Source organism: Aulonocara stuartgranti (assembly GCF_965226115.1).
Source record: "Aulonocara stuartgranti genome assembly, chromosome: 11".
Classification (NCBI taxonomy): domain Eukaryota; kingdom Metazoa; phylum Chordata; class Actinopteri; order Cichliformes; family Cichlidae; genus Aulonocara; species Aulonocara stuartgranti.
This window is the reverse complement of record NC_138947.1, coordinates 31,885,184-31,910,839: the sequence shown is the minus strand read 5'-3', so window position 1 is coordinate 31,910,839 and position 25,656 is coordinate 31,885,184. Positions and strand designations below refer to the sequence as shown.

The 25,656-nt window shown below is 42.8% G+C and overlaps 1 protein-coding gene across 22 annotated transcripts in view; it reads left to right on the top strand.

Annotated features, from left to right (window-relative positions):
• The first annotated feature begins 4,343 nt into the window (after positions 1–4,343).
• The window catches only part of LOC309717040 (NACHT, LRR and PYD domains-containing protein 12-like), a 69,934-nt gene continuing 48,621 nt past the window's right edge, over positions 4,344–25,656 (top strand). For 16 of the 22 annotated variants that reach the window (XM_082551275.1, XM_082551272.1, XM_082551276.1 and 13 more), the window contains exons 1-8: positions 4,344–4,450; positions 7,417–7,552; positions 7,881–8,012; positions 9,684–9,815; positions 10,134–10,265; positions 11,813–12,054; positions 12,159–13,965; positions 22,572–22,745. In XM_082551275.1, coding sequence (XP_082407401.1) covers positions 7,443–7,552; positions 7,881–8,012; positions 9,684–9,815; positions 10,134–10,265; positions 11,813–12,054; positions 12,159–13,965; positions 22,572–22,745 — 2,729 coding nt within the window. In that variant the 5' untranslated portion in view covers positions 4,344–4,450; positions 7,417–7,442. The other 6 variants (XM_082551279.1, XM_082551278.1, XM_082551274.1 and 3 more) reach the window with 6 other exon arrangements.

The window sequence follows — 25,656 nt, the reverse complement described above, 5'->3', positions numbered from 1 at the left end:
TAAAAATTGTTAACAGGATGTCTTTCGTTTCCTCTAAAGAAGCCAGCGTTTCCCCCTCAGGAAGTTCAAGTGGCTGCCAATTTATACAACCATAGCTATCAACAAAGCATCTAACTTTTTTAGATGAGGTTGCATTACTGTTGGGACTGCAGTCGTCCTCATTCCTGGTTCTCTTTATTTGACAAAGTCTATGTGTTGTATTATCTCGATTAACATGTTCAACTCTAGATTTGATGCTTCTTAGTAGTGAATAATGTCCACAACCCAGTCTTTCTCCCTTTTCAGTAAAACCTGCAAATGTTTCAGGGTATCTGTTTACAATGATCTGAGCAACCTCTTCACAAGATGCATGTTTAGGGTTTCTGGAGTGAACTTGCATGGCCTCCACAACAATTCTAACCATACTTCTCCTGTCCTCTGGATGAGCTCTGTCTCCTCTTGCGACAGTCGGAGTGGAAATCTTTCCCAAGGAATCTGTAAGTGTGAGACCCAAGAGCTGGAGTAATGGTTGTACATAGTGGTGGACGTGGAGGAGGAGGGGTAAGGTGGATGCCTTGATGTTTCAGCTGATGCAGCAGGGCAAAGCTCCAGAGTAATTGTGTCATTCAGGTTCTCTGGTCTGTTGCCATCTAAAAAAAAAAGAGAGAGAGATCATTGGAAAAGTTACTTTATATGGCTATTTCAACAAATATGTCCTCACTAAAAGATGAATCCTGCAATTAGGATAGAGTAGTAACAGAAAGGCAGTTTTTATGAACCTTGTCTAAAGATCAAAATGATCAATTCCAGGACTGCAAAAGAACTACAAACTCAAGGTCTTGCATTGAAATGTTGAAAAATACAATGAAACATAAACTATATTTTACAGTTTGTCACACCTTTACACCCTTAGTCCTACCACTACCAATGAAAGGTTAATGGCATTAGATTCAGAGTCTACTTTTGTTTAGGTTTTCCATGTTAATTAACTACCAGAAAATGTGAGCCCCAAAAAGCTCTTCAATATTACACTTTCAAAGAACATGTGTAGAATGGTATGGTGAGGAAAAAAGGGCTCATCAGTGACATATGAGTCTATGAGTGACCTTCAAATCATAGACTCAAGTCTATGAGTCTGTGGGTTGTAGAGAACCTACACAAACCTCCTTTAAATGCAAGTAGAAGTTTACGTATTTGAATTGGTGTGAGAAAGGGTTTGAGATCTTCTGCCTCTACAAACAAAAGGTCACTTTTTTTCGTACACCAATGACGTCCATCAGATGTTCTACAATGCAGAATATTTTCTCTCTGTCTAGTGCTGGCAGGACGCTTGTGAGTTCTTCTTCAATTTCCATCCCTGAAAAAGAATTAGTAGGAAACTGAATGGTGTAGGGAGACAACAAAAAGGCCTACCATGTTATAAAGTGGTAGTGGGTAATAATACATGTTCTTGTGCATTTATACACACACATACACACACACTTCTTTCAGTAGGGCAACGCAAGCAGTGAAGTCCAAGGTCAATGAGGAGTACTGAGTGATGCAACTCGAGCACAAAGTATAATTCAGAATCATTAACAAGTATCACAGCTATCTTCCCAAAAACCAAGCCATCATCAGTGTCATCTACAATGGAAACATAGCCTTTGACATACTTGGTACCTTTGTAGACAACTGCTGACATCCAAAGTGGTCAAAGTTTAGCGGCATGGGATTTCTCTCGTGGAAATATGCACATTATCTTTTCCTTTCTATTGATAGGTGGCACAGTGCACTTGTGGCAAGTAAGCAAGCTAGAAGACTGGCAAAGTTATGGAAGCAACACATTAACAAGAGAATTCTGAGTAAAACCAAAGTTACTTTCCCTAGTAACTAGTTACTTTGAAAGTAACAAGTAACTTGAAGTAACTGAGTTACTTTTGATAGAAGTAACTAGTAATGTAACTAAGTTACTAATTTAAAGTAACTTACCCAACACTGGTCTCGGCCCCTCAGGTCCTCTTCACCCCCCTCCCTGTGGTCCACGTCTTTGCCGTCAGCTCAGCCAACATGGCCGACAGTAAGCGTCCCCCTGGCGGCGGGGGGGCGGTCAGCCTGTACTCGTGTCCCGTCTACAAGAAGCCTCGACGCACCGAACTGAACTTCATCTTCTCCCTGCAGCTGAGGAGCCTGCAGCCGCCCGAGCGCTGGACGCTGCTCTGCGCCGCGCTGCTCTGCAACTGCAAGTGATCCAAACGTTGTTGTTCCACAGACACGGACAGACACTCACCGTGGGGCTCTGCTGTGTCTCACTCAGACCTCCCCACAGGTTTGCTCAGCAGCGCTAAACAGGCAAAAGCAGAAATTTGCATATTACATTTGGCCCACGAAGCCGTACCAAATTATTATTAGAGATGGCCTACTGGTATTATACAGCTAATATATATATTGTTTAGTATTAAGCTTTGCTTGTTCCATATTCAGTTTTTCAGCAAAACTTGTTTTAGTCCATAAGAAGAGATTCATTCTTAAATCTGGAGGAAGATTTGTTTTTCAAAAAATATTAATGTTAGCCCGCGACCTTGTTCCAGTTTTGAATTTTGGCCCACTGTGTATTTGAGTTTGACACCCCTGTTTTAGAATAGGTTTAGAAATTAAAAATACTAATAACACACCAGGAAAAAGCCAACAGCACGAGTCCTGAAAGGCTTAAAGAGAAAATAAACGCACAAAGAATGAAACAAAAAGGCACAAAACCTCAAAACAAGAGTGAATTAAATCTGACCGACACACAAAGATGCTAAAAGCCCCAAACATGAACCTGTGAGGTCATTAATATCTGTGTGTGTGTGTGTGTGTGTGTACTTGTTTACATGTCTTTGTGGGGACCAAAATGCCCGTCCCCACAAGTTTGAAGACATTTTTGGGACTCAGGATGTGGTTTTAGTGTCAGGGACAGTCAGGTCAGGGTTAGGCATGCAGTCTTAATGGTTAGAGTAAAAGGCTGAGGAGAGCATGATGTCAAATAGATGTCCCCACAAGGATATGAAAACACAACCGTGTGTGTGTTACTGTGAATTTGTGAGAAAAGTGAAGATTTCAGAATCAGTGAGAAATGTTTCACTTCCTGTTGGTGAAGAAGAGCAGACTCCTCTTCAGCCACAGAAATGAAGAAGCTTTTATTTTGTCAGCCTGACAAACACGAGCTCAGCCACGAGCAGCGGCGACCCTGCAGAGGTGAAGGTCACAGTCAGAATCAGCGCTGGTGCCAGAGAACCGCTTTTCACTGGCTTTAATCTTGAAGGTTTCTCCAGATGTGGAACATTCATGCTAAACATTCAACATCTGACGACCGTCTCCGTGTAAAACACTGACAAACTCAAACTTTATATGGTAACTGACAGATTTATTCCTCCATTTTCAGGTATTTCACAATGAACTTGGATTAGTTTGATGATTTTATTCACGTTGGGTGAATAAAACCAGCCAAGAGGCTGATTCCTGCAGAGGAGAGTGGAGGAATCTGCAGGTTCTGTCTCTAACACACAACCAGAGCTTCAATCATAACAAGCACATAATAAAACCATGATCCCCCCCCGATCGACTCTTTTAGCCTGTTTCCTCTGGATCGAACAGGATCTAACAAACCCCAGCTTCTGCTGGGACACTGGTCATCATGGGAGGAAAAAGATGGCTGCCGTGTTGCTGTTTCCTGTCTTACACCAGGGTTATACTTCCTGTATCTGTTTTTAATCAGAGGATGAACCTAAAGCTTTTAGTCTGCTCTACAACCCACCACCTATCCACACGTCTTCTAAGTGACTGGAAATCAGTAAAACTTCTACCAGACTTTAGTAAATATTGCATTAAGATGAGCAGACAGATTTTAATCTCAGCATCGCAGATTTTTCAGGACACTGGAAGAGTTCCTGCCGTGGATTTAGATGTTAGTGTTGTGTGGATGATCCCATTCTGTGATCTTTGTGTTACTAACACTGATGTTTTTACACTTTAGGACCCTCGAGACCTCTGCTGCTCAGCCGTCCTGATCGCTGCCTCCACTTTAACCAGTGCCAGAGGCTGTAACCTCTGATCATTTCACCTGCACTGACAGTAAAACTCTTCTCCACAACCAAACGTGCCATAAACCCATCACAGCTTCATCATCAGCTCAGTCTCAGCAACATGCAACATGCAGACATGCAGCAGAAACTCTGCAGGGAACGTCTGAAGTCTGTTCTTCAGTTTTCCCAGCTCACTGTTTATTGAACATGAGACAGAAAAATAACTTCACCTTTAATGTGAAACTTTTATCGCCTGTGACATGTTTGCAGGTAGTCTTCGTGCTGTGATTTAGTGTCACAGCTATAAATATCACACAAGGTAAAAACTACAAGTCCCAGCATCCTCTGTGTTTAGGGAGGAGCAGTGAAAGTGAAAGTGTTGATCCTCCGTTCAGAGCAGCAGGAGGAGGAAGGTGGAGCTGAGGCAGGTGAGTGTTAACATGAATATGTTTCTTCTTATGACATAACATAATTCCATGCTGTTCGTGTCTGTGGGTGAAACGTGAGGCCGGTCGGCTCCTCTGAGCGCTGGTTTCCTGTAAGTAGAGAGGAAGTGAGTTTAGCTGAGAGAGCAGGAGGAGAGTGAGAGCTGTGCTGAGGCAGGTGAGTGTTAACACCGCTCTGACATTACTGTGTCTCTGTGGCGGGAACAACAGGCTCCATCAGTGGAGGCAAAAATAATCAGACTTTGGTTTTTCAAAGGAAACATCTTTATGTCGGGAGAAGCCGCGCGCTCATTGGATAACGACTTGTCAATCTCAAGTTATTAGCCAATGAACGCGCAGTTCACAGTAAGACCCGCCTTTAACACGACATTTTTAAAAACTAAAATGGCGACAGAAACTCTGAATGGAGTTCAGGCTGATTTTATGAAAGTGCGACGTTTGAGCCACTTCCTGTTCTCAGTCCCGGCGTCCTGATCACCGAGGTTTCTGTTGCTCTGATATCTGATATTGATTATATCGGTAAACAGGCTGTAGGCAGAAACATCAGGTCTAATCTGAAAATCCCTTCAGAAACAAACTTATGTCCGTGTGATGCCGCACGCTGATTGGATAACCACCTGTCAGTCTCAGGGTATTAGCCAATGAGCGCGCAGATTCACAGTAAGACCTTATCAAGTCATTCTTTTAAACTAACACATCGACAGTAAAACTGTAACGTGTCCTGTGATCTATAAACACTCTGTGATGAATAATCTGAAGTTTTTTTGAGCCTGACAGTAGTTTCCTGTCACAGAGCAGAAGCTGCAGGCAGTTTTTGGCAGCTTTATATTTAATTTTTTCCAAAATAAATCAATAAAGGTAGAAAAGAACTCTCAGTGACATTAAAAATCTATTTTTAAAGACAGATGTGACCAAGTGCAACAAATATAAGATGATATGTTTACAGATATTTGAAGTATTGATCATACTTCAGATCAATAGAAGAGCACCTCTTCAACCTGAGCCTGAGGTTGGGAAGAGTCCCACAGCTCTGGAAAACCTCCTGTGTTGTACCAGTGCCAAAGACTTCACGCCCCAAGGACCTCAACAGCTACAGGCCGGTGGCTCTGACATCCCACCTGATGAAGACCCTGGAGCGGTTGGTCCTGGCTCAGCTTCGGCGCCTAACAAGCTCATCACTGGACCCACTTCAGTTTGCCTACCAGCCTGGCATTGGAGCGGATGATGCCGTCATTCACCTCCTACATCGTTCCCTCGCTCACCTGGAGACCGCTGGAAGCACTGTGAGAATCATGTTCTTTGATTTCTCCAGTGCCTTCAACACTATTCTTCCCTCGGTTCTGAAGGACAAGCTGGAGAACTCTGGAGTGGACCATCACCTCACTACCTGGATCCTGGACTACCTCACCGACCGACCACAGTATGTGAGGGCTCAGGGCTGTGTGTCGGACAGGGTCGTCTGCAGTACGGGGGCCCCACAGGGAACGGTTCTGGCGCCGTTCCTCTTCACCATCTACACTGCAGACTTCTCCCACAATTCCACCCAGTGCTTCCTGCAGAAGTTCTCTGATGACTCTGCAATAGTCGGCCTCATCACTGATGGGGACGACAAGGAGTACAGAGGTCTGACCCAAGACTTTGTGGACTGGTGCCAGCTGAACTACCTCCAGATCAACGCCAGTAAAACCAAGGAGCTGGTGGTAGACTTCCGCAGGCACAAGCATTCTCCACTGCAACCACTGAACATCCAGGGTATGGACATTGAGGCTGTGGACAGCTACAGGTACCTTGGTGTTCATCTGAACAACAGACTGGACTGGACTCATAATTCAGACGCCCTCTACAGGAAAGGGCAGAGCAGGCTGTACCTGCTGCGGAGACTCAGGTCGTTTGGGGTGGAGGGCCCACTCCTGAAGACCTTCTATGACTCTGTGGTGGCTTCTGCTATCTTTTATGGTGTGGTCTGCTGGGGCGGCAGCATCTCTGCTGGGGACAGGAAGAGACTGAACAGGGTGATCCGAAGGGCCAGCTCTGTTCTAGGATGCCCTCTGGACCCAGTGGAGGTGGTGAGTGACAGGAGAATGGCGGCTAAGCTGTCATCCCTGTTGGACAACGTCTCCCACCCCATGCAGCAGACTGTGACAGCACTGAGCAGCTCCTTCAGTGGGAGACTGCGGCACCCACGGTGTGGGACGGAGAGATTTCGCAGGTCTTTCCTCCCCACTGCTGTCAGACTCCACAACAAAGACTTTAACTGAACAAACTCCCCACTGCTGTCAGACTCCACAACAAAGACTTTAACTGAACAAACACACACATCCACACATGTGCAATAACACTAAGTGCAATAATCTTTTCTGGCATCGTTGTATTTTTACTCAGTTGTATATAGCATTCGTATTCTATTTTTATCTTATTGTATATTTTTATTCTATTTTATTCTACTGTATATAGTATATTATTTTATTCTATTCTGTACAGCTGTGTACTGTATTTATTCTTATTGTATTCTAATTTTTGCGTCATAACTTTTGCACTGTCCACTTCCTGCTGTGACAAAACAAATTTCCCACGTGTGGGACTAATAAAGGTTATCTTATCTTATCTTATGTAGAACACAGAGCAGGCCCAATAACACAGAGTCATCCTGCTCACAAACAGCACTTTGGTTTCATGAGATCACTTCCTGCAGTGATCCTCAGCTTCTCTCCAAAGGAGCTGTAACATGTGGGCTCCTCACCATGATGATGATCCCAAACACTCTGAGTTCCTTCATCCACCTGATCATGTACTTATTAAATAATGTGATAGTTTTGGTGTTTTTTAAAGACTTTGAGCCTCTAAAATAACTGGTTTGGACTTTAGGGCCAAAGCTCCAACATTAGAATCCCGTCAGTGTGATGCTTCCAGTACAACAACACCTCTGAGTGTGTGTGTTTACCTCTCAGACTAACTCCACCCTGACATCAAGAAGATGGAGGAAGAGGACGGAGCAGCATCTGCAGCATCCAGCTGTGTGTCTGTGAGGAGTGACGGGGTTACACAAACACCTCCACCTTACAGTCATGGACCTGCAGCAATAATGTAAGAACACTCCTAACTTTATTAGTCATTTCAACATAACCATGACAGAATCATTGATCTGTGATTGGTTCAAACTGTTTGATCTGAGTTTGATTTTTATTGACTTGTTTTCTTGCTAAGATCTGAACTCTGTAAGTTTAAGTGAAGTCAGTGCAGCAGAATCAGAGAGGAGAGCTGAGAACAAATTGAGTTCATTCAGAGACAGAAAAACTGGCTGATGATTGTCTGACCTGTCAGCGTTATGAAGCAGACACAATATCACAGAGTAATCAGCTGATCATATGGCTGTCAGAGAGAACTGATCAGTTATTGATGTTTGTGTTTGCAGAGGTCAGAGGTCACAGTCTCCAGCATCCAGCTGTGCGTCTGTGAGGAGTGACTGGTCCAGAGAAAGACCTCCAGACTTCAGTAATGAACCTGCACCAACAAAGGTCTTCAATCATGGAGCTCAGCTGACCATGTAAGAGAGCTGCTGACTCAGAGTTCAAAGGTTGTTTATATAAATGTGTTCTGCCAGTGACATCATAACTTAACCTAACACTGGTCTGTGTATGAAGTATAATTTAGTGGCAGTTGTTAAAGTTGTATAATGATGATGCTAGTTTGGGGTGTATTTTCCTGCTAATGCAAATGCATCTACTTTGCCCTTCATCTGTCGCTTTGGACAAAGACATCCAATGAAACTATTAATACAAACTGTGTTGTATTAATAGTGACTTTGTTTCTTTGGACCAAATTATTTTGTTTTTCAGTTCATTTGCAACATTGACTAACACTAATGCAGGGGTCGGCAACCTGCGGCTCTGGGGCTGCATGCGGCTCTTTAGTCCTTATAGTGCGGCTCCGCGTGGTTTGGGAAAATAAATTAGAAGTATTTAGCTGAAGTGTATTTTATTTATGTTAGTTCTTTTTTAACTTGTAGTTCTAAATTGGAAGATTATTGTGATATTGAAATATAAAAATAAAATTATATTTTATTATTTTTTCATCGCTCAAAATAAGCGTCACACTCGCGGAAGATGGTGTACCCGCTGAAACGCCGTGCATTTATCGAGACTTTCAACCCCAGGTAGCCCAATTATGGATCTTGGGATCCACATTATGTCGGCAGCTGTTCTCCACCGTGAACTATGTTAAAAACAAACACCGCTCACGCCTCACAGATGACAGCTTACAGTCCTGCATAAAGATGAAAGTGACTTCGTACAGCCCCGATCTGCAGATGCTGTGCGCAGAGGTTCAGGAGCAGAAGTCCCATTGTAAACCTATCACGGCAGACCCAACGATGTTTGCATGAACACGCTTTTCAGTATCTCTTTATTGACCACTTTTCACACACGGTTGCTGTACGCATACAGCCGGATGTAGCTTTGCAGCTCACAGCCCAACACACACCAACAACAGCACAGACGTTAAGGTGGCGAGGCGTGATTGCAGGTGCCACTCAGGTGCGTCCGCCTCCCCTGCAGCGGCGCTGCAGACCACGCCCCGCCACACACAATAACCAGGTAAAATATATATTTAGGCAGAATTTTGCAAATATCTGTTTTTCATCTTTTAACAGCATAGTGCTTTTTTTCAATTATCTTTTTAAAAGTCAGGTCAAGGCTCCAAAAGCCCAAAGGTGATATAAGGGTGGTGACTCACAACAGTTTTTGTTTGCTGGATCATTTTAGTTCAGCTGGGTGTCTTTCCTTTTGTTATATTTCTTTAAGAGTTCAAAATGTGTTAATTACATAAATAAAATGTAATTTTCTCTGTAGCACTTCATGGATTTCACAAGCAACACACCTTAGTTGTTCACACAAAGCATAAAGGTAAAAAACAATATATACAGTGTTATCTTCATTTTAGATGTCAAAAAGTATTTGTGGCTCCCAGTGTTTTCTTTTGTGTGGAAACTGGCTCCAAATGGCTCTTTGGGTGTTAAAGGTTGCTGACCCCTGACCTAATGGTATATTTTTTTTGGCTGGATCGTTCTATAAAAACCTGAATCAAATCTGAGAAAAGTTTCCACCTGACCTATTGAATGTTATTGAAGCCAGAAGTTTGCCTTCATACTGTGTTTCTTGCATGTCTTTTGTGGTATACTAATTGATGTGAAATGAATGCAATGTGGTTGTATTTGCAGAGGTCAGAGATCACAGTCTCCAGTATCCAGCTGTGTGTCTGTGAGGAGTGACGTGTCCAAAGACAGACCCCCATATGTCAGTGATGAACCTGCACCAACAGTGAATTTCATTCATGGAGCTCAGCTGACCATGTAAGAGAGCTGCTAAGTCAGAGTTCAAAGGATGTTTCTATAAATGTGTTCTACCAGTGACATCATAAATGATTCCTAATGGTGGTCCGGGTACGATAATGCTAGTATTAATCCTAGTAGTAATGCAATCCAAGGTAATGATTTCTTCTCTGTTGATGTGAACATCTCTGCAGCAGTCTGTACTCTAATCTGAGACAACTATTACTGACAGAAACCATCACATCATCCAGTTTGTGTGTTTGCAGCTGCTTAAACTATTTTAAACAGAGATTAATCAGTAATTCATGTCATATGAATGTGATGTGTTTGTGTTTGCAGAGGTCAGAGGTCACAGTCTCCAGTATCCAGCTGTGTATCTGTGAGGAGTGACTGGTCCAAAGACATACCTCTAAACTTCAGTCATGAACCTGCAGCAACAATGTTCTTCAGTCATGGAGCTCAGCTGACCATGTAAGAGAGCTGCTGACTCATTTACGGGTGTTTGAAATTCTGTGACCACTTTGTAATTTTATATGTCTACATAAAAGTGATCTTAAACTTAAAGGAGACAAAGATGACCCAGAACACAAATGAGAGAGGAATATTGGACTCAGGATAATAATCTGAACTGAGTCATCAGAAACAGAAAGATGGTCTCAACAGGCCACTGAGCTGATCTCCAAAGAAAGAAGAAGATTGAAGAGTCCGAGGCTGTTTATTTGTCACAGGCATCGTCAAACACGTACAACACAGTGAAATGTGCTGAGCTGCTCCTGTGACTGGACAAAACATTAGAAACAATCATTAAATGAAATAATGAAACATTGTGCAGATGTAATGTTAAAGTGCTTTGTGCCACATTAGCACAGCATGTACTGACAGAGCAGTGCAAGCAGAACAAAGCAAATGAGCAAAGTGATGTAAACAGAGTAACTGAACAGAGTGAGCAGAGTAATATCAGCAGTAATGAAGCAGCAGGATCAGTGTAGCAGCGTGTGACGTCATAATGAATCAGGTATGATCTGAAATATGACAGTGAGACAAGAACATGATGTAAGGTCCTGTTTAAACCCTGATGGTGATGCTATGAGGGGAGCATGTTCTGATTTAGGACTTGGATGGTCTGAGGATAGAAGCTCCTCTCTGTTTGTGTCCTGATGGTGCAGAAGCTTCTGCCTGATTGTGGAAGGAGCTGAAGCCAGCATCATCCCAGAGGTGAAGCTCCTCTGTGTGCAGACCTGAGGTCAGATTCCTCCAGGCTGATGTTCAGGATCTACAGAAACGTGTGGTTGTAGTTATTGCTGCACTGTGTGCTGACAGCAGATACTCAGAACAAAGCGCTGCACACGTGTTCTTTACAAACATCTCTACATAGAAAATATGGATCATGGCAGTGAATGAACACGTTTCTGTCATTTGTTTCATTGTCTTCTTTTTTCTGCCTGTGTTCATGTGATTAATGTCTAACACATAAACAGGTTTGTAATCAAACATCACATCATCAGGGAGGCATCATGAAACAAAGTTACTGCTGGAGGCTGAACTCAATTTGGTGGCAATGTTCAAAAATATCACTCGGATCATTTCAAAGCTTTTACTTCTTCTTTTTCACTTCTGTAAAATAAGAGAAAGAAAATCAGAACCCAGAAGTTCACTTCCTGCTGACTGAACTCTTTCAAAATAAAGCTGAAAGCTCTTAATGTGACACCGCTGCTCCACCACAGTTTTTAGAGGAGGTCAAAGGTCAGTTCAAAGTGATGGATCCCAAACTTCCAGTACATCCAGTGAAGGACATAATCAGCTCTGTGATGAAGGCTTTTACTGTGGAGTTTGTAGGCTGATCACTCTGTGTTTAATAAGACAGGAACAGCAAAGGAAACTTGGATTCTGAACTCAAACTCAAGTTTCTCCACTTTGACTTTTCTCTGTGACCATCAGAGCTTCTGCACAGTGTCATCAAATCTGGATGTTTGTCACTGACAGTCAATGATTTTAGTGATAAAGAAATGTGTTCACAGAGGGAGGAAGAGGAAGAGGAGTGGTGTCTGTGAGGAGGAGCAGCTGTCCTGCTGTGCTTTGTGTCAGAACGTCCTGAAGGATCCAGTCTCTACCAGCTGTGGACACTGGTTATGCAGACAGTGCATCTCCTCATACTGGGACCAGTCTGCTTCATCAGGAGACTCGTCCTGTCCCCAGTGTGGAGAAAGATCCAGAACCAGAGCTGGACTGCAGACTGCCAGTCAGAGCAGCTGTGTACAAAGTAAGACTGAACATCTGTCTGCTGATGGACTCATTTCTGAAAACTGGACTTCTTGTTGTTGTTCAGACATTAAAGAGTTTTATTTCTGTTTTTCTTTCTTTCAGCAGATGTTGGTCTGCAGGAGGTTTTAGATGAACATAAGATCAGTCTGAGGAGGAGATGTGAACGTGTGACTGAAGGAAGTGATGAAACAGGAAGTAGAACCCTCCTCAACAGGATCTACACTGAGCTCTACATCACAGAGGGACAGAGTGAAGAGGTTCATACCCAACATGAGGTGAGGCAGCTGGAGACAGCTTCCAAGATGGACGCCCTCCATGACAGTCCAATCAGGTGCCAGGACATCTTTAAAGCCTTACCTGACCAACAGAGACCCATCAGAGTGGTTCTGACCAACGGCGTGGCTGGTGTTGGAAAAACCTTCGCAGTGCAGAAGTTCACTCTGGACTGGGCAGAGGGCTTGGAGAACCAACATGTCAGTGTGGTGGTTCTGCTTTCATTCAGGGAGCTGAACCTGATCAGAGATGAGCAGTGCAGTCTTCTGGAGCTGCTCCATGTTTTCCATCCAACATTACAGAAGGTCACAGCAGAGAAGCTGGCTGTCTCTCAGCTTTTGTTCATCTTTGACGGCCTGGATGAAACCAGACTTTCATTGGATTTCACCAACAGGAAGCTGCTGTCTGATGTCACACAGAAGTCATCAGTCAGCCAGCTGCTGACAAACCTCATCCAAGGGAATCTGCTTCCCTCGGCTCTCGTCTGGATAACTTCCCGACCTGCAGCAGCCAATCAGATCCCTCCTACATGTGTTGACAGGCTAACAGAAGTACGAGGCTTCACTGACGCCCAGAAGGAGGAGTACTTCAGGAGGAGATTCAGTGATGAAGAGCTGTCCAGCAGAATCATCTCCCACATGAAGACATCCAGGAGCCTCCACATCATGTGTAGTATCCCAGTCTTCTGCTGGATCACTGCTACAGTTCTGGAGCACATGTTGACTACAGAGCAGAGAGGAGAGCTGCCCAAGACCCTGACTGACATGTACTCACACTTCCTGCTGGTTCAGACAAAGAGGAAGAAGAACAAGTACCATGAGGGACGTGAGACGAGTCCACAGGAGCTCACGGAGGCTGACAGGGAAGTTCTTCTGAAGCTGGGGAGGCTGGCGTTTGAACATCTGGAGAAAGGAAACATCATGTTCTACCAAGAAGACCTGGAGCAGTGTGGTCTGGATGTGACAGAGGCCTCGGTGTACTCAGGAGTTTGTACAGAGATCTTCAAAAGAGAGTGTGTGATCTTCCAGAAACCAGTCTACTGCTTTGTTCATCTGAGCATTCAGGAGTTTCTGGCTGCAGTCTACATGTTCCACTGTCACACCAACAGGAAGACAGAGGTGCTGAAGGACTTCCTGGAAAATAATCCAGATGATCCTTACTATTACATTTCATTTTCGGATGATTTGCTGATGAGAGTCATGTCTAAATCCCTCCAGAGTAAAAACGGTCGTCTGGACCTGTTTGTTCGCTTCCTTCATGGCCTTTGTCTGGAGTCCAACCAGAGACTCTTAGGAGGTCTGCTGGGTCAGACAGAGAATATTCCAGAAACCATCCAGAGAGTCATCAAGAGCCTGAAGGAGATGAACAGTGATAAAATCTCTCCTGACAGAAGCATCAACATCTTCCACTGTCTGATGGAGATGAACGACCTCTCAGTACATCAGGAGATCCAAGAGTTCCTGAAGTCAGAGAACAGATCAGAGAAGAAACTCTCTGAGATCCACTGCTCAGCTCTGGCCTTCATGCTGCAGATGTCAGAGGAGGTTCTGGATGAGTTGGACCTGCAGAAGTACAACACATCAGAGCAGGGACGACACAGACTGATTCCAGCTGTGAGAAACTGCAGAAAGGCTCGGTGAGTCCAGATGTGATCATTAACACCTTTAATTAGTGTACATCAGTAGGGCTGTGCGATATGACCAAAATCTCATATCCCGATATAAGACATCTATTGTCCCAACAACGATATAAATCACAAAAAGTTTACATTTTCTGTAAATTCTGTGAATCTCGGGCAGCTCGACTTGTGTGAAGTGTTTCCAGCTGGGCGTCATGTACCTGGAGTCGAGTGTTTTAACCTTGTTTTAGACATAAGTTGTAACAGCCAATATTTCTTTGAGTATTTATTACATGGCGTGCTGCGGGGAAAAGCCTGTTCTAACGTTTGAGTCTAAGGCTTATTTTCTAGCACCTGACGGCTCTTTTTGCTTGTCATCCGTAAACACTCTGCATACTCTTTCACATGATTCCATTTATTTTGAAAGGTCTCAACAGGATCTTGAGCTTTATTGTGAAAGGTTTATGTGGAAAATAAAGAAGCGGACACGCGATGGTTTTACCGTCGTTGTTGCTAACGACAACGCATAAAAACAGGCACTTTTCCGTGCGTAGTGTGGTTATATTAAATATAAGAGAAAGAGAACTTAATTAACTAAATTAATATAACAAGTACAGTGACCATCAAAACCATGAAAAATTATTGCCGTAAACAGTTAATTTTGCGAACTGCGAAACAAACGATAGCGTAAAATGAAACCATAGACGTTTTTATATCGTCATCCAATATATATGATTATATCAAACTGCCCAATAGATCAGTACATTTTTTTTCCTGACTTGTTAAAAAAGTTTATTGAAAATCTTCATTTTTTATCATTTATAGAGAAATATGCCACCACATAGGTGTGTGTCTTTGTTCAGCACCTTAGAAACCAAAATCTGCTTCTTGTAGTTGTTTCCCGTCACCAGGGGGCAGTGTTGCAGCGTGAAACATCTGTGTTGTTTTTGTTAATTTTACTGAGCTCATGCTGTGTACCTACTGCTGGCGCACAGAGCTCGGACTGATCCTCCAGGAATGGTGGCAGCTTACTGGCCAAGAGGCAGTGATGTCATACCTGTTGCTCTCTAATCTGGATCTTAAACTGCTCTGGCATAAGTTCACAGCATATGTTACCATGGCAATTTACCCCGGTAAAAACTAGACATGGAGAGATCCGATATAACGTATCGGTATCGGTCCGATAGTGACCTAAATTACTGGATCAGATATCGGAGACAAATAAAAAAATTTTTAATCCGATCCGAAGTATCACAAAATCACCTCACAAAACTTGCTACATGGCATAACCCAGCTCATGACCTTAGCACAGTAGATCAGTATTCGTCACGTGATAGAGCGGCTGTTGCGTGCGAGGCCTGTCGGCGGTCTGGTTGAGCATTTGGAGCCTTTCTACGTGCCTCCAAACTGCAGCATTTCATCTCGAAGAAAACTACAGGGAGTGCAGAATTATTAGGTAAATGAGTATTTTGTCCACATCATCCTCTTCATGCATGTTGTCTTACTCCAAGCTGTATAGGCCCGAAAGCCTACTACCAATTAAGCATATTAGGTGATGTGCATCTCTGTAATGAGAAGGGGTGTGGTCTAATGACATCAACACCCTATATCAGGTGTGCATAATTATTAGGCAACGTCCTTTCCTTTGGCAAAATGGGTCAAAAGAAGGACTTGACAGGCTCAGAAAAGTCAAAAATAGTGAGATATCTTGCAGAGGGATGCAGCAGTCTCAAAATTGCAAAGCTTCTGAAGCGTGATCATCGAACAATTAAGCGTTTCATTCAAAATAGTCAACAGGGTCGCAAGAAGCGTGTGGAAAAACCAAGGCGCAAAATAACTGCCCATGAACTGGGAAAAGTCAAGCGTGCAGCTGCCAAGATGCCACTTGCCACCAGTTTGGCCATATTTCAGAGCTGCAACATCACTGGAGTGCCCAAAAGCACAAGGTGTGCAATACTCAGAGACATGGCCAAGGTAAGAAAGGCTGAAAGACGACCACCACTGAACAAGACACACAAGCTGAAACGTCAAGACTGGGCCAAGAAATATCTCAAGACTGGTTTTTCTAAGGTTTTATGGACTGATGAAATGAGAGTGAGTCTTGATGGGCCAGATGGATGGGCCCGTGGCTGGATTGGTAAAGGGCAGAAGAGAGCTCCAGTCCGACTCAGACGCCAGCAAGGTGGAGGTGGAGTACTGGTTTGGGCTGGTATCATCAAAGATGAGCTTGTGGGGCCTTTTCGGGTTGAGGATGGAGTCGAGCTCAACTCCCAGTCCTGCTGCCAGTTTCTGGAAGACACCTTCTTCAAGCAGTGGTACAGGAAGAAGTCTGCATCCTTCAAGAAAAACATGATTTTCATGCAGGACAATGCTCCATCACACGCGCCCAAGTACTCCACAGCGTGGCTGGCAAGAAAGGGTATAAAAGAAGAAAAACTAATGACATGGCCACCTTGTTCACCTGATCTGAACCCCATTGAGAACCTGTGGTCCATCATCAAATGTGAGATTTACAAGGAGGGAAAACAGTACACCTCTCTGAACAGTGTCTGGGAGGCTGTGGTTGCTGCTGCACGCAATGTTGATGGTGAACAGATCAAAACACTGACAGAATCCATGGATGGCAGGCTTTTGAGTGTCCTTGCAAAGAAAGGTGGCTATATTGGTCGCTGATTTGTTTTTGTTTTGTTTTTGAATGTCAGAAATGTATATTTGTGAATGTGGAGATGTTATATTGGTTTCACTAGTAAAAATAAATAATTGAAATGGGTATATATTTGTTTTTTGTTAAGTTGCCTAATAATTATGCACAGTAATAGTCACCTGCACACACAGATATCCCCCTAAAATAGCTAAAACTAAAAACAAACTAAAAACTACTTCCAAAAACATTCAGCTTTGATATTAATGAGTTTTTTGGGTTCATTGAGAACATGGTTGTTGTTCAATAATAAAATTATTCCTCAAAAATACAACTTGCCTAATAATTCTGCACTCCCTGTAGAAGTAAAGCAAGTGTGTAAGTTCAACTCTGAATGTTTGTATAGCTTTTCCACATTAAGCTTAACAACTGATTTATGGAGCCACAGCTGGACTGGCCATCGGAATTTTATGTTTAGGCGAAAAGGAATCGATTTCTCCCGGACTTCAGCGAGAGTGAAACAAAGACACAAAGCTGGAGTTATTCTGTGTCTTTGCTGCACAGCTGCCTCTTCTCCTCTCATTCTCTCCCCCTCCCTCTCCTGTTGCTACTTCAATCATGAAACTGATCAATGATCAGCTGATCGGCTTTTCTCTCTTGTTTGTTTATCACCCACTTTGCGCCAGAAAGAGGAAACCGCCGGATGTTGCGTTAATCAACAGCAGCACGTTTAAGCTTGATCAGCTGTTGTTAGAATTTATTTAATATTAATTTCTAGTATCAGCTGGTGTTTGCTGGAGCCACAGATGTAAAGCTGCTGGTCATGATGTCGGTTTGGATATGTGGTAAGAGGGAAACATGAAGATGAAACCAGGAGATGTCCTTACTGAATCATCAGAGCTGAACAGGTGATGGAGAAACAGGTTTACCTTTTAGGTGACATGAATGAGTTATGAACTGTTTCTGAGAGACAAATAACACCAGGATCCTTTTCTATGTAGCAGACAGGGAGGAGGGTGGGTGGTGGTTCCCTATTTTGTGGCTGGTTATTAGTTAGGTTGTTTAATATTTCCGCTAAGTACTCTTTAGAATACCAGAATTGGGAGGATGGTGCAGGTTTAAGTTTATTAGATTGATCAGTGTAGCTGAACTATGAAATATTTTGGGTGCAGTGTATTTTTTGGATACAGCAGGGTTCGTACGGGTGCTTGAAATCCTTGAAAATGCTTGACTTTTAATGTTGTCCTTTTAAGGTTTGAAAAGTGCTTGAATTTCAGATGTGGTGCTTAAAAGTGCTTGAAAGTGTAACTGTATTTCATTCACCACAAATAACTATCTGATTGAATAGTTTTCTTATCAGACAGAGAAATAAAATGAGTCGCAAAATGTAAAAGCAAATTTTCCCCGCCTGGGCTGCCTTGCACCTCTGTCTGTTTCAACGTGTGACCCCGCCCCTCCCTCGGACAGTCGGGGATGAGTGCGCTAACATACCTGTAGGTTGCTGTTTTAATGAGTGTTTGATGGAAAACGACAATGGCGGAGTTTGCGCTCTGCATGATAGGTGAGTCCTAGTAAATAATTTTCCAGTACGTGTACGTTACTGGAGAAATGATTGAAATGCACTGAGTGTGATGCAGTATTGCAGTGCTATTATGGAATATGCTGTGAACTTAGGTAACATCACTTAGCAGTAATATGAGTCAATTTACTCAAGTGAAAGCTTTAAACATTAGCCGATACATAACTAGCTAACTTAAGGCTTTCTGATTAACCCTCTGGGGTCGACGGACTCAGAGTCTCCGTTTCAACTTGGGTCGAACGTGCGGACTTCAAGCTATATACCAACTTTTAAATAGTGTTGATAGGCCACGTAAAACTGATGTTTTCTTGTTTTGTTTTTTTCTGAATAAGACAGTGGCGTTTACTCTGGGAAGAAACGGTAAAAACTGTGTTTTCTAAGGAGAGCGCTAGCAAACACGCTTTGCTTATGAGTGAAAAAAAAGAAAAACCCTCCATCCCTATTGGTGGAAAAATTTACCATGTCGACCAATCAAAAAATGATATGGCAACATGTGGCATTCGTGGCTCAAGAGTTGGAAGTTCACCTTGTAATCGGAAGGTTGCCAGTTCGAGCCCCGGCTTGGACAGCCTCGGTCATTGTGTCCTTGGGCAAGACACTTCACCCGTTGCCTACTGGTGGTGGTCAGAGGGCCCGGTGGCGCCAGTGTCCGGCAGCCTCGCCTCTGTCACTGCGCCCCAGGGCGGCTGTGGTTACTATGTAGCTTGCCATCACCAGTGTGTGAATGTGTGTGTGTGTGTGAATGGGTGGATGACTGAATGTGTAAAGCGCTTTGGGTCCTTAGGGACCAGTAAAGTGCTTTACAAATACAGGCCATTTATCATTTGGTTGTTTGGGAAGAGAGGGAAGTTTTAGTGACCAGCGAGAGAGAGCGAGAGGGAGAGTGTTTTGATATGTGAGAGATTTGTGATGTTTACCGTGTTTGGAGTATTGAGTTAGTGTGTTCTCTAGTGTAGTTAGTGTGTAGTGTAGTTTTTTGTTTTGTTTTGTGTGTCAGTTCTACTAGTGAACGTCACAATTGGTGCTAAAAAGCCACCAAAGGCACATTGCAGTGACACAACTGCTGTCAGACCTGCAGGTTTATCCCTGTGCTGTTCTCATCTGTCTTCTAGTGAACACAAACAATTTTTTGGAGTTGCATAAATAATTTGTGTACCTTCTTATTTGATGCAGAACAGCTGATTATTCTGTAAATAGTTTTAAATGGTTATATGAAAAACGTCTGAGCCTTGGCTGCATTTTTAGGTAAATAGTACCATATAACTTTGTTTGCAAAACTTGTGCATTTTTTTTAAATGTACAATTTCTATTTGTATTTCAAGTTATGAAAATGATTCGTTAAACATGCTTGTGGTTTTTACAGTCAAAAATATCACTTTCTACTCGTATTTTAAATTTTAAAATGAGCGACTGATCCATATGGTCACAAAAAATAGCCACTTGTTTCTGTGCTACCAAAGTTCCCTGGCTTTCATTCAAAATGTGTTTATGGTCAGCACCTACACATTAAACTACTTAAACATTATAAATGTCTTCAAGCTCACACAGAGGCCTGTGGTTCATTATCAGCCACTGAGACAGTACACACATTTATATGTGTATTTGTATATGAATATTTCATACTTTTAAGGCTGCCTGTGTATTTAAGGGAGATGAACAAAAACCATTGGAACTGTACATAATAATATCACGGATAATAAATTCAATAGATTTTAAGTAGATGCTTGTGATTTCTTAAAGTGTTATATGTTGAATTGAACTGTGATCTGTTCATATAGTTCAATTCACATGGGGGGTGCTGGAAAAGCTTGAAAAGGAACCTTGAAAGTGCTTAAAAAGTGCTTGAATTTGACCCTGAAAAAGGCATATGAACCCTGATGCAGGTATAACAGAATAGCTTTAATGTTTTGTTTTTTAAAACTTGAGTATGAACTTGTACAAAATGTAGAAAAATATTTATAAAAACAGTTTTATTGATTATGAAATACACTATTGGATTCACATCAGTATCGGCAGATTTCCAAATTTATAATATCGGTATTGGACATAAAAAAGTGGCATCGTGCCATCTCTAGTAAAAACTGAACCGACTTCGTGGTACAGAAAATTCAGGTTTAACTGTGAAGTTACTTGGATAAGTCAAAACTCTACTTAATGGTTCAGTTTGGTTCTGTTACCATGGTAACTGAATCAGACTTTAAGTTTACTTTCTTTATAAAACAGTAAACCCAATTTCCGTCAGTTCAGGGTGAACAAACTCGGAGCCTCTTAGCTTCCTGTAACAGGGTCCTGGGATTGTACCAGGCGTGATATTTTATTTTTTAATCATTGTTATTTTAAATGTCATCACACCCCTAATTCCAGGAAATAAAATCTATTTCTCCGATACATCCTTGTTAAATACAGAATTGAGTTTAGAATTCCTTTAACATGTAAAGTCCAGGATAATCAGTCCATCATATAGACCAGTAAGAGGAGCTGAAGTACAGATGTGAAGATGTTCAAGAGATTATGACGTCACTCTGTTTTGTGTTTTGTTTTGTTTTTGTTTGTTTGTTTGTTGTTGTTGTTTTGTCCTATCCCATTTGGTTCTTTAGCCGTCAGAATTGTTGTCTGAAGGCTAACAAGAATACCCAATGGATTTACTTAACCAAGTGGATCATTGCGGCCTTGCCGTATTGGTCCATTTGATCGACCTTTGTTGTTATTATTATTATTTTATTTTCAGTTGTTACGGACGGGACAGACATGACTGGGGGATAGGAAAGGGAGAAAGAAAGATGAAGGAAAAGAAAAACAAAGGGAAGAGGGACAGTGAGAAAGAGCACTTAAAAAGAGAGAGAAAAAAAAATCTCCTGGATCACCTGTTGAGAGAAAAAGAAGAGAAAACAAGCAAAAAACACATAGCAACATACTAAACACAACACCATCGCGTTAATCTAGATAAGTGTAAACAGCAGTAAATACTAAATATTGAATGTTGTTGTGCAGCACGCAGGACCGACAGCGCACAATGTGCTTTGAGGTAGCAGCCAAGAAAGGTGTAGTTTATGTCTCTGAACACCCGTGTGCACCCCTGTGTGGATCAGCATGCTTGTATTCAAAAGGTTTCCCCATGTAATGGTCTGCTATAGGGTGTAGAGAGCCATAGCCCGTCCTCCAGGGCATGAAGCAGGCATGAAGGAGATCTTGGCCCCAGTCATCCAGAGACCCCAGAATACGAGAGCCCAAGGAGGACCACCGGAAGGGCATCTGTGCCACCCTCCTGGCAAGAGCTGAGGAGAGCCCCAGACGAGGGGTCACCCAGTAGCCACGGAGCAGAAGCCAGAGGGGGCTGCACTGGTGTGCCCGCCGGCTCTGCCGGCAGCCAGCTGTGCCAGAGTGAACCGAGTCGCAGGCCCAGAGGCCGGAGGCCCAAGGGCCCCCTACGGCACCGGAAGAGGCCTGACCGAGCAACAGGCGCCAGGCCCCGCAAAGTAGCCACCGGGAGTGAGCTGGTACATACGTGAGAGCCCAGCCCCGGACACCAAGAACCACCAACGCACCGACCCCTGAGGGTATCAGTTACCGGCAGGGAGTGTGGTGAGGGGAGATAGGCCTCCATACTTTGGAGGGCCTGGGAGTTCCCAGAGAGGTGGAGTCTAAGACCCGACCTGACATATAGACACAGACAAACAGGCACACACAGACACAAAAATGCATTCCCACTCTCATGCACACATGTACAAATACTTAGCACTCACCCAATGTAGGGATAGACATAAATGGACATGTACACACAATCACACTCCCCAAACATACTCTATACCTTGGGTCCAGGTACCCTCGCCCCCAGAGGGGGAAACGGCACCTAGACGCAGGAGATGTTACCCTTTCCCCCGGGGTGGAGGCAAGCAGACCGCTCCAGGCTCCGCAGCAGCAGGGAGGCCCCGCATCCCAGATCCCAATCAGACGGCCAACACCACCTTTTTCTCCCTCCCTCGTTCACCGACACATCACGGGTATGACAGTCCATTCTCCCTGCAGCACGGACTACACTGCCCATGAGGCTACATTCTTTAGGGCGATGCCTGTAACACTCTGCCTATTGCCTTCATATTAAATAGTTTTTTGAATTATAATTTTTCATTTTGCAGACTGCAAGTAGAGGTGACATGGGCCGCAAGATTGAGACACAGGCATTAGAGCCTCTTAATGCGTGTTTTGTTTGGGTTTCCCCCATCGTGGAATTCCCAAAAATAGAGAGGGGACAGCCTAATATATGAAACAGAAAAAGACTGCTGTGTAATCCATTTATTTCAACAAAGTAACTGTGTTCTGAATACCACATTTTAAACTGTTACTCATATTTTGTTTAAATACGTAACGCCGGTATATGTATTCCGTTATTCCCCAACACTGCAGACTAACTCAGTGTGGACTCTCAGAGACTCACTGTGAAGTTGTGGCCTCAGCTCTGAAGTCCAACCCCTCCCATCTGACAGAGCTGGACATGAGTGAGAACAAGCTGCAGGATTCAGCAGTGAAGCGTCTGTGTGCTGGACTGAAGAGTCCAAACTGTCGACTGGAGACTCTGAGGTGAGTTCACTGACTGCAGCTGTTGTTGTTTTTCTATATTTCAGATCTTTGATTGATGTTTGAACCTTTCTTTAGTTCCTAAATGTTCAGGATGTGTCTGAAGACAAATGTGAAGAAGTTTGAGTGCTTTCAGAAATGTTGTGTCTTTCCAAACGACTGAGCAACAGTTTTTCCTTTTGGCTGCAAATAGAAGTGATAGACTTGACAAGGGTTCATTTAAAGACTTACAGAAGTGGAGTGGTGACGGGGAGATATTTGACAGGACAGCTTTTCAGCCTCCATCAGTCAGTGAAGATGAAGTCAGTACTGATGAGGCTGTAGAGAATAGAATTCAACTTTATTGTCATTGCACTAGAGCTGGGCGATAGAACGATAACGATATGTATCGCGATATAACTTTTACTCGATAGAGAAATCAAGCTATCGCGATAGACCTCGCCGCTCTTGTCCTCTTAATAAAAAAAAAAAAAAAAAAAAGGTCAGCCAATCCAAATCAAGTAGCGCAGAGCCGAACCAATCACAGCCGCAGCGTCACGTCGCGTTACGTACAGCACAAGTGCCAAGCCGCACGTGTGTTTGTTTGGGAAGCAGCCAGCGGGTAATGGAGCCAGCGCATAATGGAGGAAATGAGTGTGCCGACTAGAAAAATCAACCGAGCGTGACCGAAGAGAAAACAGATGATGGTTCCAATGCCGGAGAGATTGTCGAACGGAAGAGCCATAGAAGCTCCGTAGTGTGAAGGTATTTCGGCTATTTCAAGTCTGACAAAAAACAGAGTAGCGCGCACTGTAAATTGTGCCGAAAACAAGTCTGGAAATACAATAAACTGGTGCATGCGTCACACTGTGCGCCACGTTATTGTTTCGGTGAAATGAATTTCTACAATACTGTTACTGTTAATTGTACTCTCTGCAGTGTTTAAATGCTTACATATACACACAGTTACTGTCCCTCCACACATACGACTCGGTTCTGCTTCTATGCCCCAGCTTTGTTTACTTTTTCCCACCGAGGCTTCTAGACTTCTGATTGGCCAACATTTCTGCACGGTTAGGAATCTAGCGCCACCTGCTGCTTTGGCATGTTCATAGCAGCGTTTTCCTTCATTTCTGCCTTTATGTGTGGACGGGATTATTTTTTAAAACGAAAACGGAAAATCTCCGTTTTCAAAAATACCCGTGTACGTGTGGACGTAGCCTCAGTCTCTGACTGGAAGCGCTAATTCGTCATTCGGCTTTTGTCAGACTAAAGTAACTGTTAAAACTGTTTGAAAAGCTCAGCTATACAACAAGGAGAGATTGAGAATTTCCTTTTAGTTCTCAGTTTATTTGATATTGACAAAAGTTAGTCAGTTTTGTCTGTTCTTCTGTAAAACAAACTAAGATTTATTTTTAGAATTAATATTTTGTTTCTAAGTGGAATTGACAATTTAGTAGTCTGTTTCGTTTGTTCCATTTTGAAACTTAAACGCTTTAGCGGCTGCCTTTTGTGTAGTTTGCAATATTTGCCTTTATTTATCTGAAAAAGTCTCATGTTCCTTAAGTACATCTACCCTGTTGAACTTATTATGGGAAATAAATATTTAAATAAAAACAAGCTGCTGATTATTTCACATTTTACTTGTGAGCAACGGCACATTTAAATCGTACAAATATAGTTATTTGGCTTATATCGTGATAGATATCGTTAGCTCTAATATATATATATATATATATATATATATATATATATATATATATATATATATATATATATATATATATATATATATATATATATATATATATATATTTTTTTTTTTTTTTTTTTTAATTTATTTATTTATTTATTTGTTTTTATTAGGGGTGCAACGATATTCGTATCGATATTGAACCGTTCGATACAGTGCTTTCGGTTCGGTACGCATATGTATCGAACAATACAAAATTTGTAATTTATTTTATCAACTTTCCTTCTGACGATGCTGTCTGTGTTGAGCGCTCAGTGAATCTGCGTTCGACTACTCCGCCTAGGCTGCACTGTCGAGCGCAGATCCACTGAGCGTTCAACACAGACAGCATAGTCAGAAGGAAGAGAGCAGGGCAAGCTAGCGAGACAGAAGTTAAGCTCTCCTTGCAACATGGACCTCCCCCACCCTCATTCAGATCTGGTGTTTGGAATTATTTTGGTTTTCATGTGACGTATGACCCTGAAGGTAAGCGAGTCATGGACTAAAGTAAAACAGTATGTTGGATGTGCCATGCAATGCTCAATTACATGGGTGGGAACTAGTGTGTTAGCGCAGTTAGCTCGTTAACGTGTTGGCCGTCTAGCCCCACACACGGGGCGATCGGCGGTTGCTCGTTAACGGAGATTTGCCGTGTTGTGGCGTTAAGGTCATTTCAACGAGATTAACCTGAAAGCACTAGTGGGAACACAACGAATATGACTGCACATTTACGCCGACATCATCCTAGTGCAAAGACAAGTGGAAGCAGACAAAAACAAGCAAGCATGCTACTAACTTTAGCCGAGTCATTTAGACAGCTGTTTAATATGCTGCTGAGAATATAGCCCAGAAGATAGTATAGCTTTTATTTTGGAAAGAGACATTTCTCTGTAATAAACTCTCTTTTCCAAAGATGAGTGATTCCTCAATCAGATACAGGGCTCGCAATATTGCTAGCCCGACGTCCCCGGGCTAGCGATTTTTTCAGTCGGGCTACCAAAATCTCTCTTCCCTGCCCGTCGGGCTATTGTAGGAAGGAAAAATATATGTCAATGCTTTTGCATTCTTTCAGAAATGTAGCTGGGTAATTATGTCATTGGCATCGGTGAGCCACTGTCAATATGTGACATATTGAAATCGCATTTGAATTTGCGCTTGTTTTTTTGCTTTCACTTTGCAATCGTGCGAACTGTGTATAGAGAG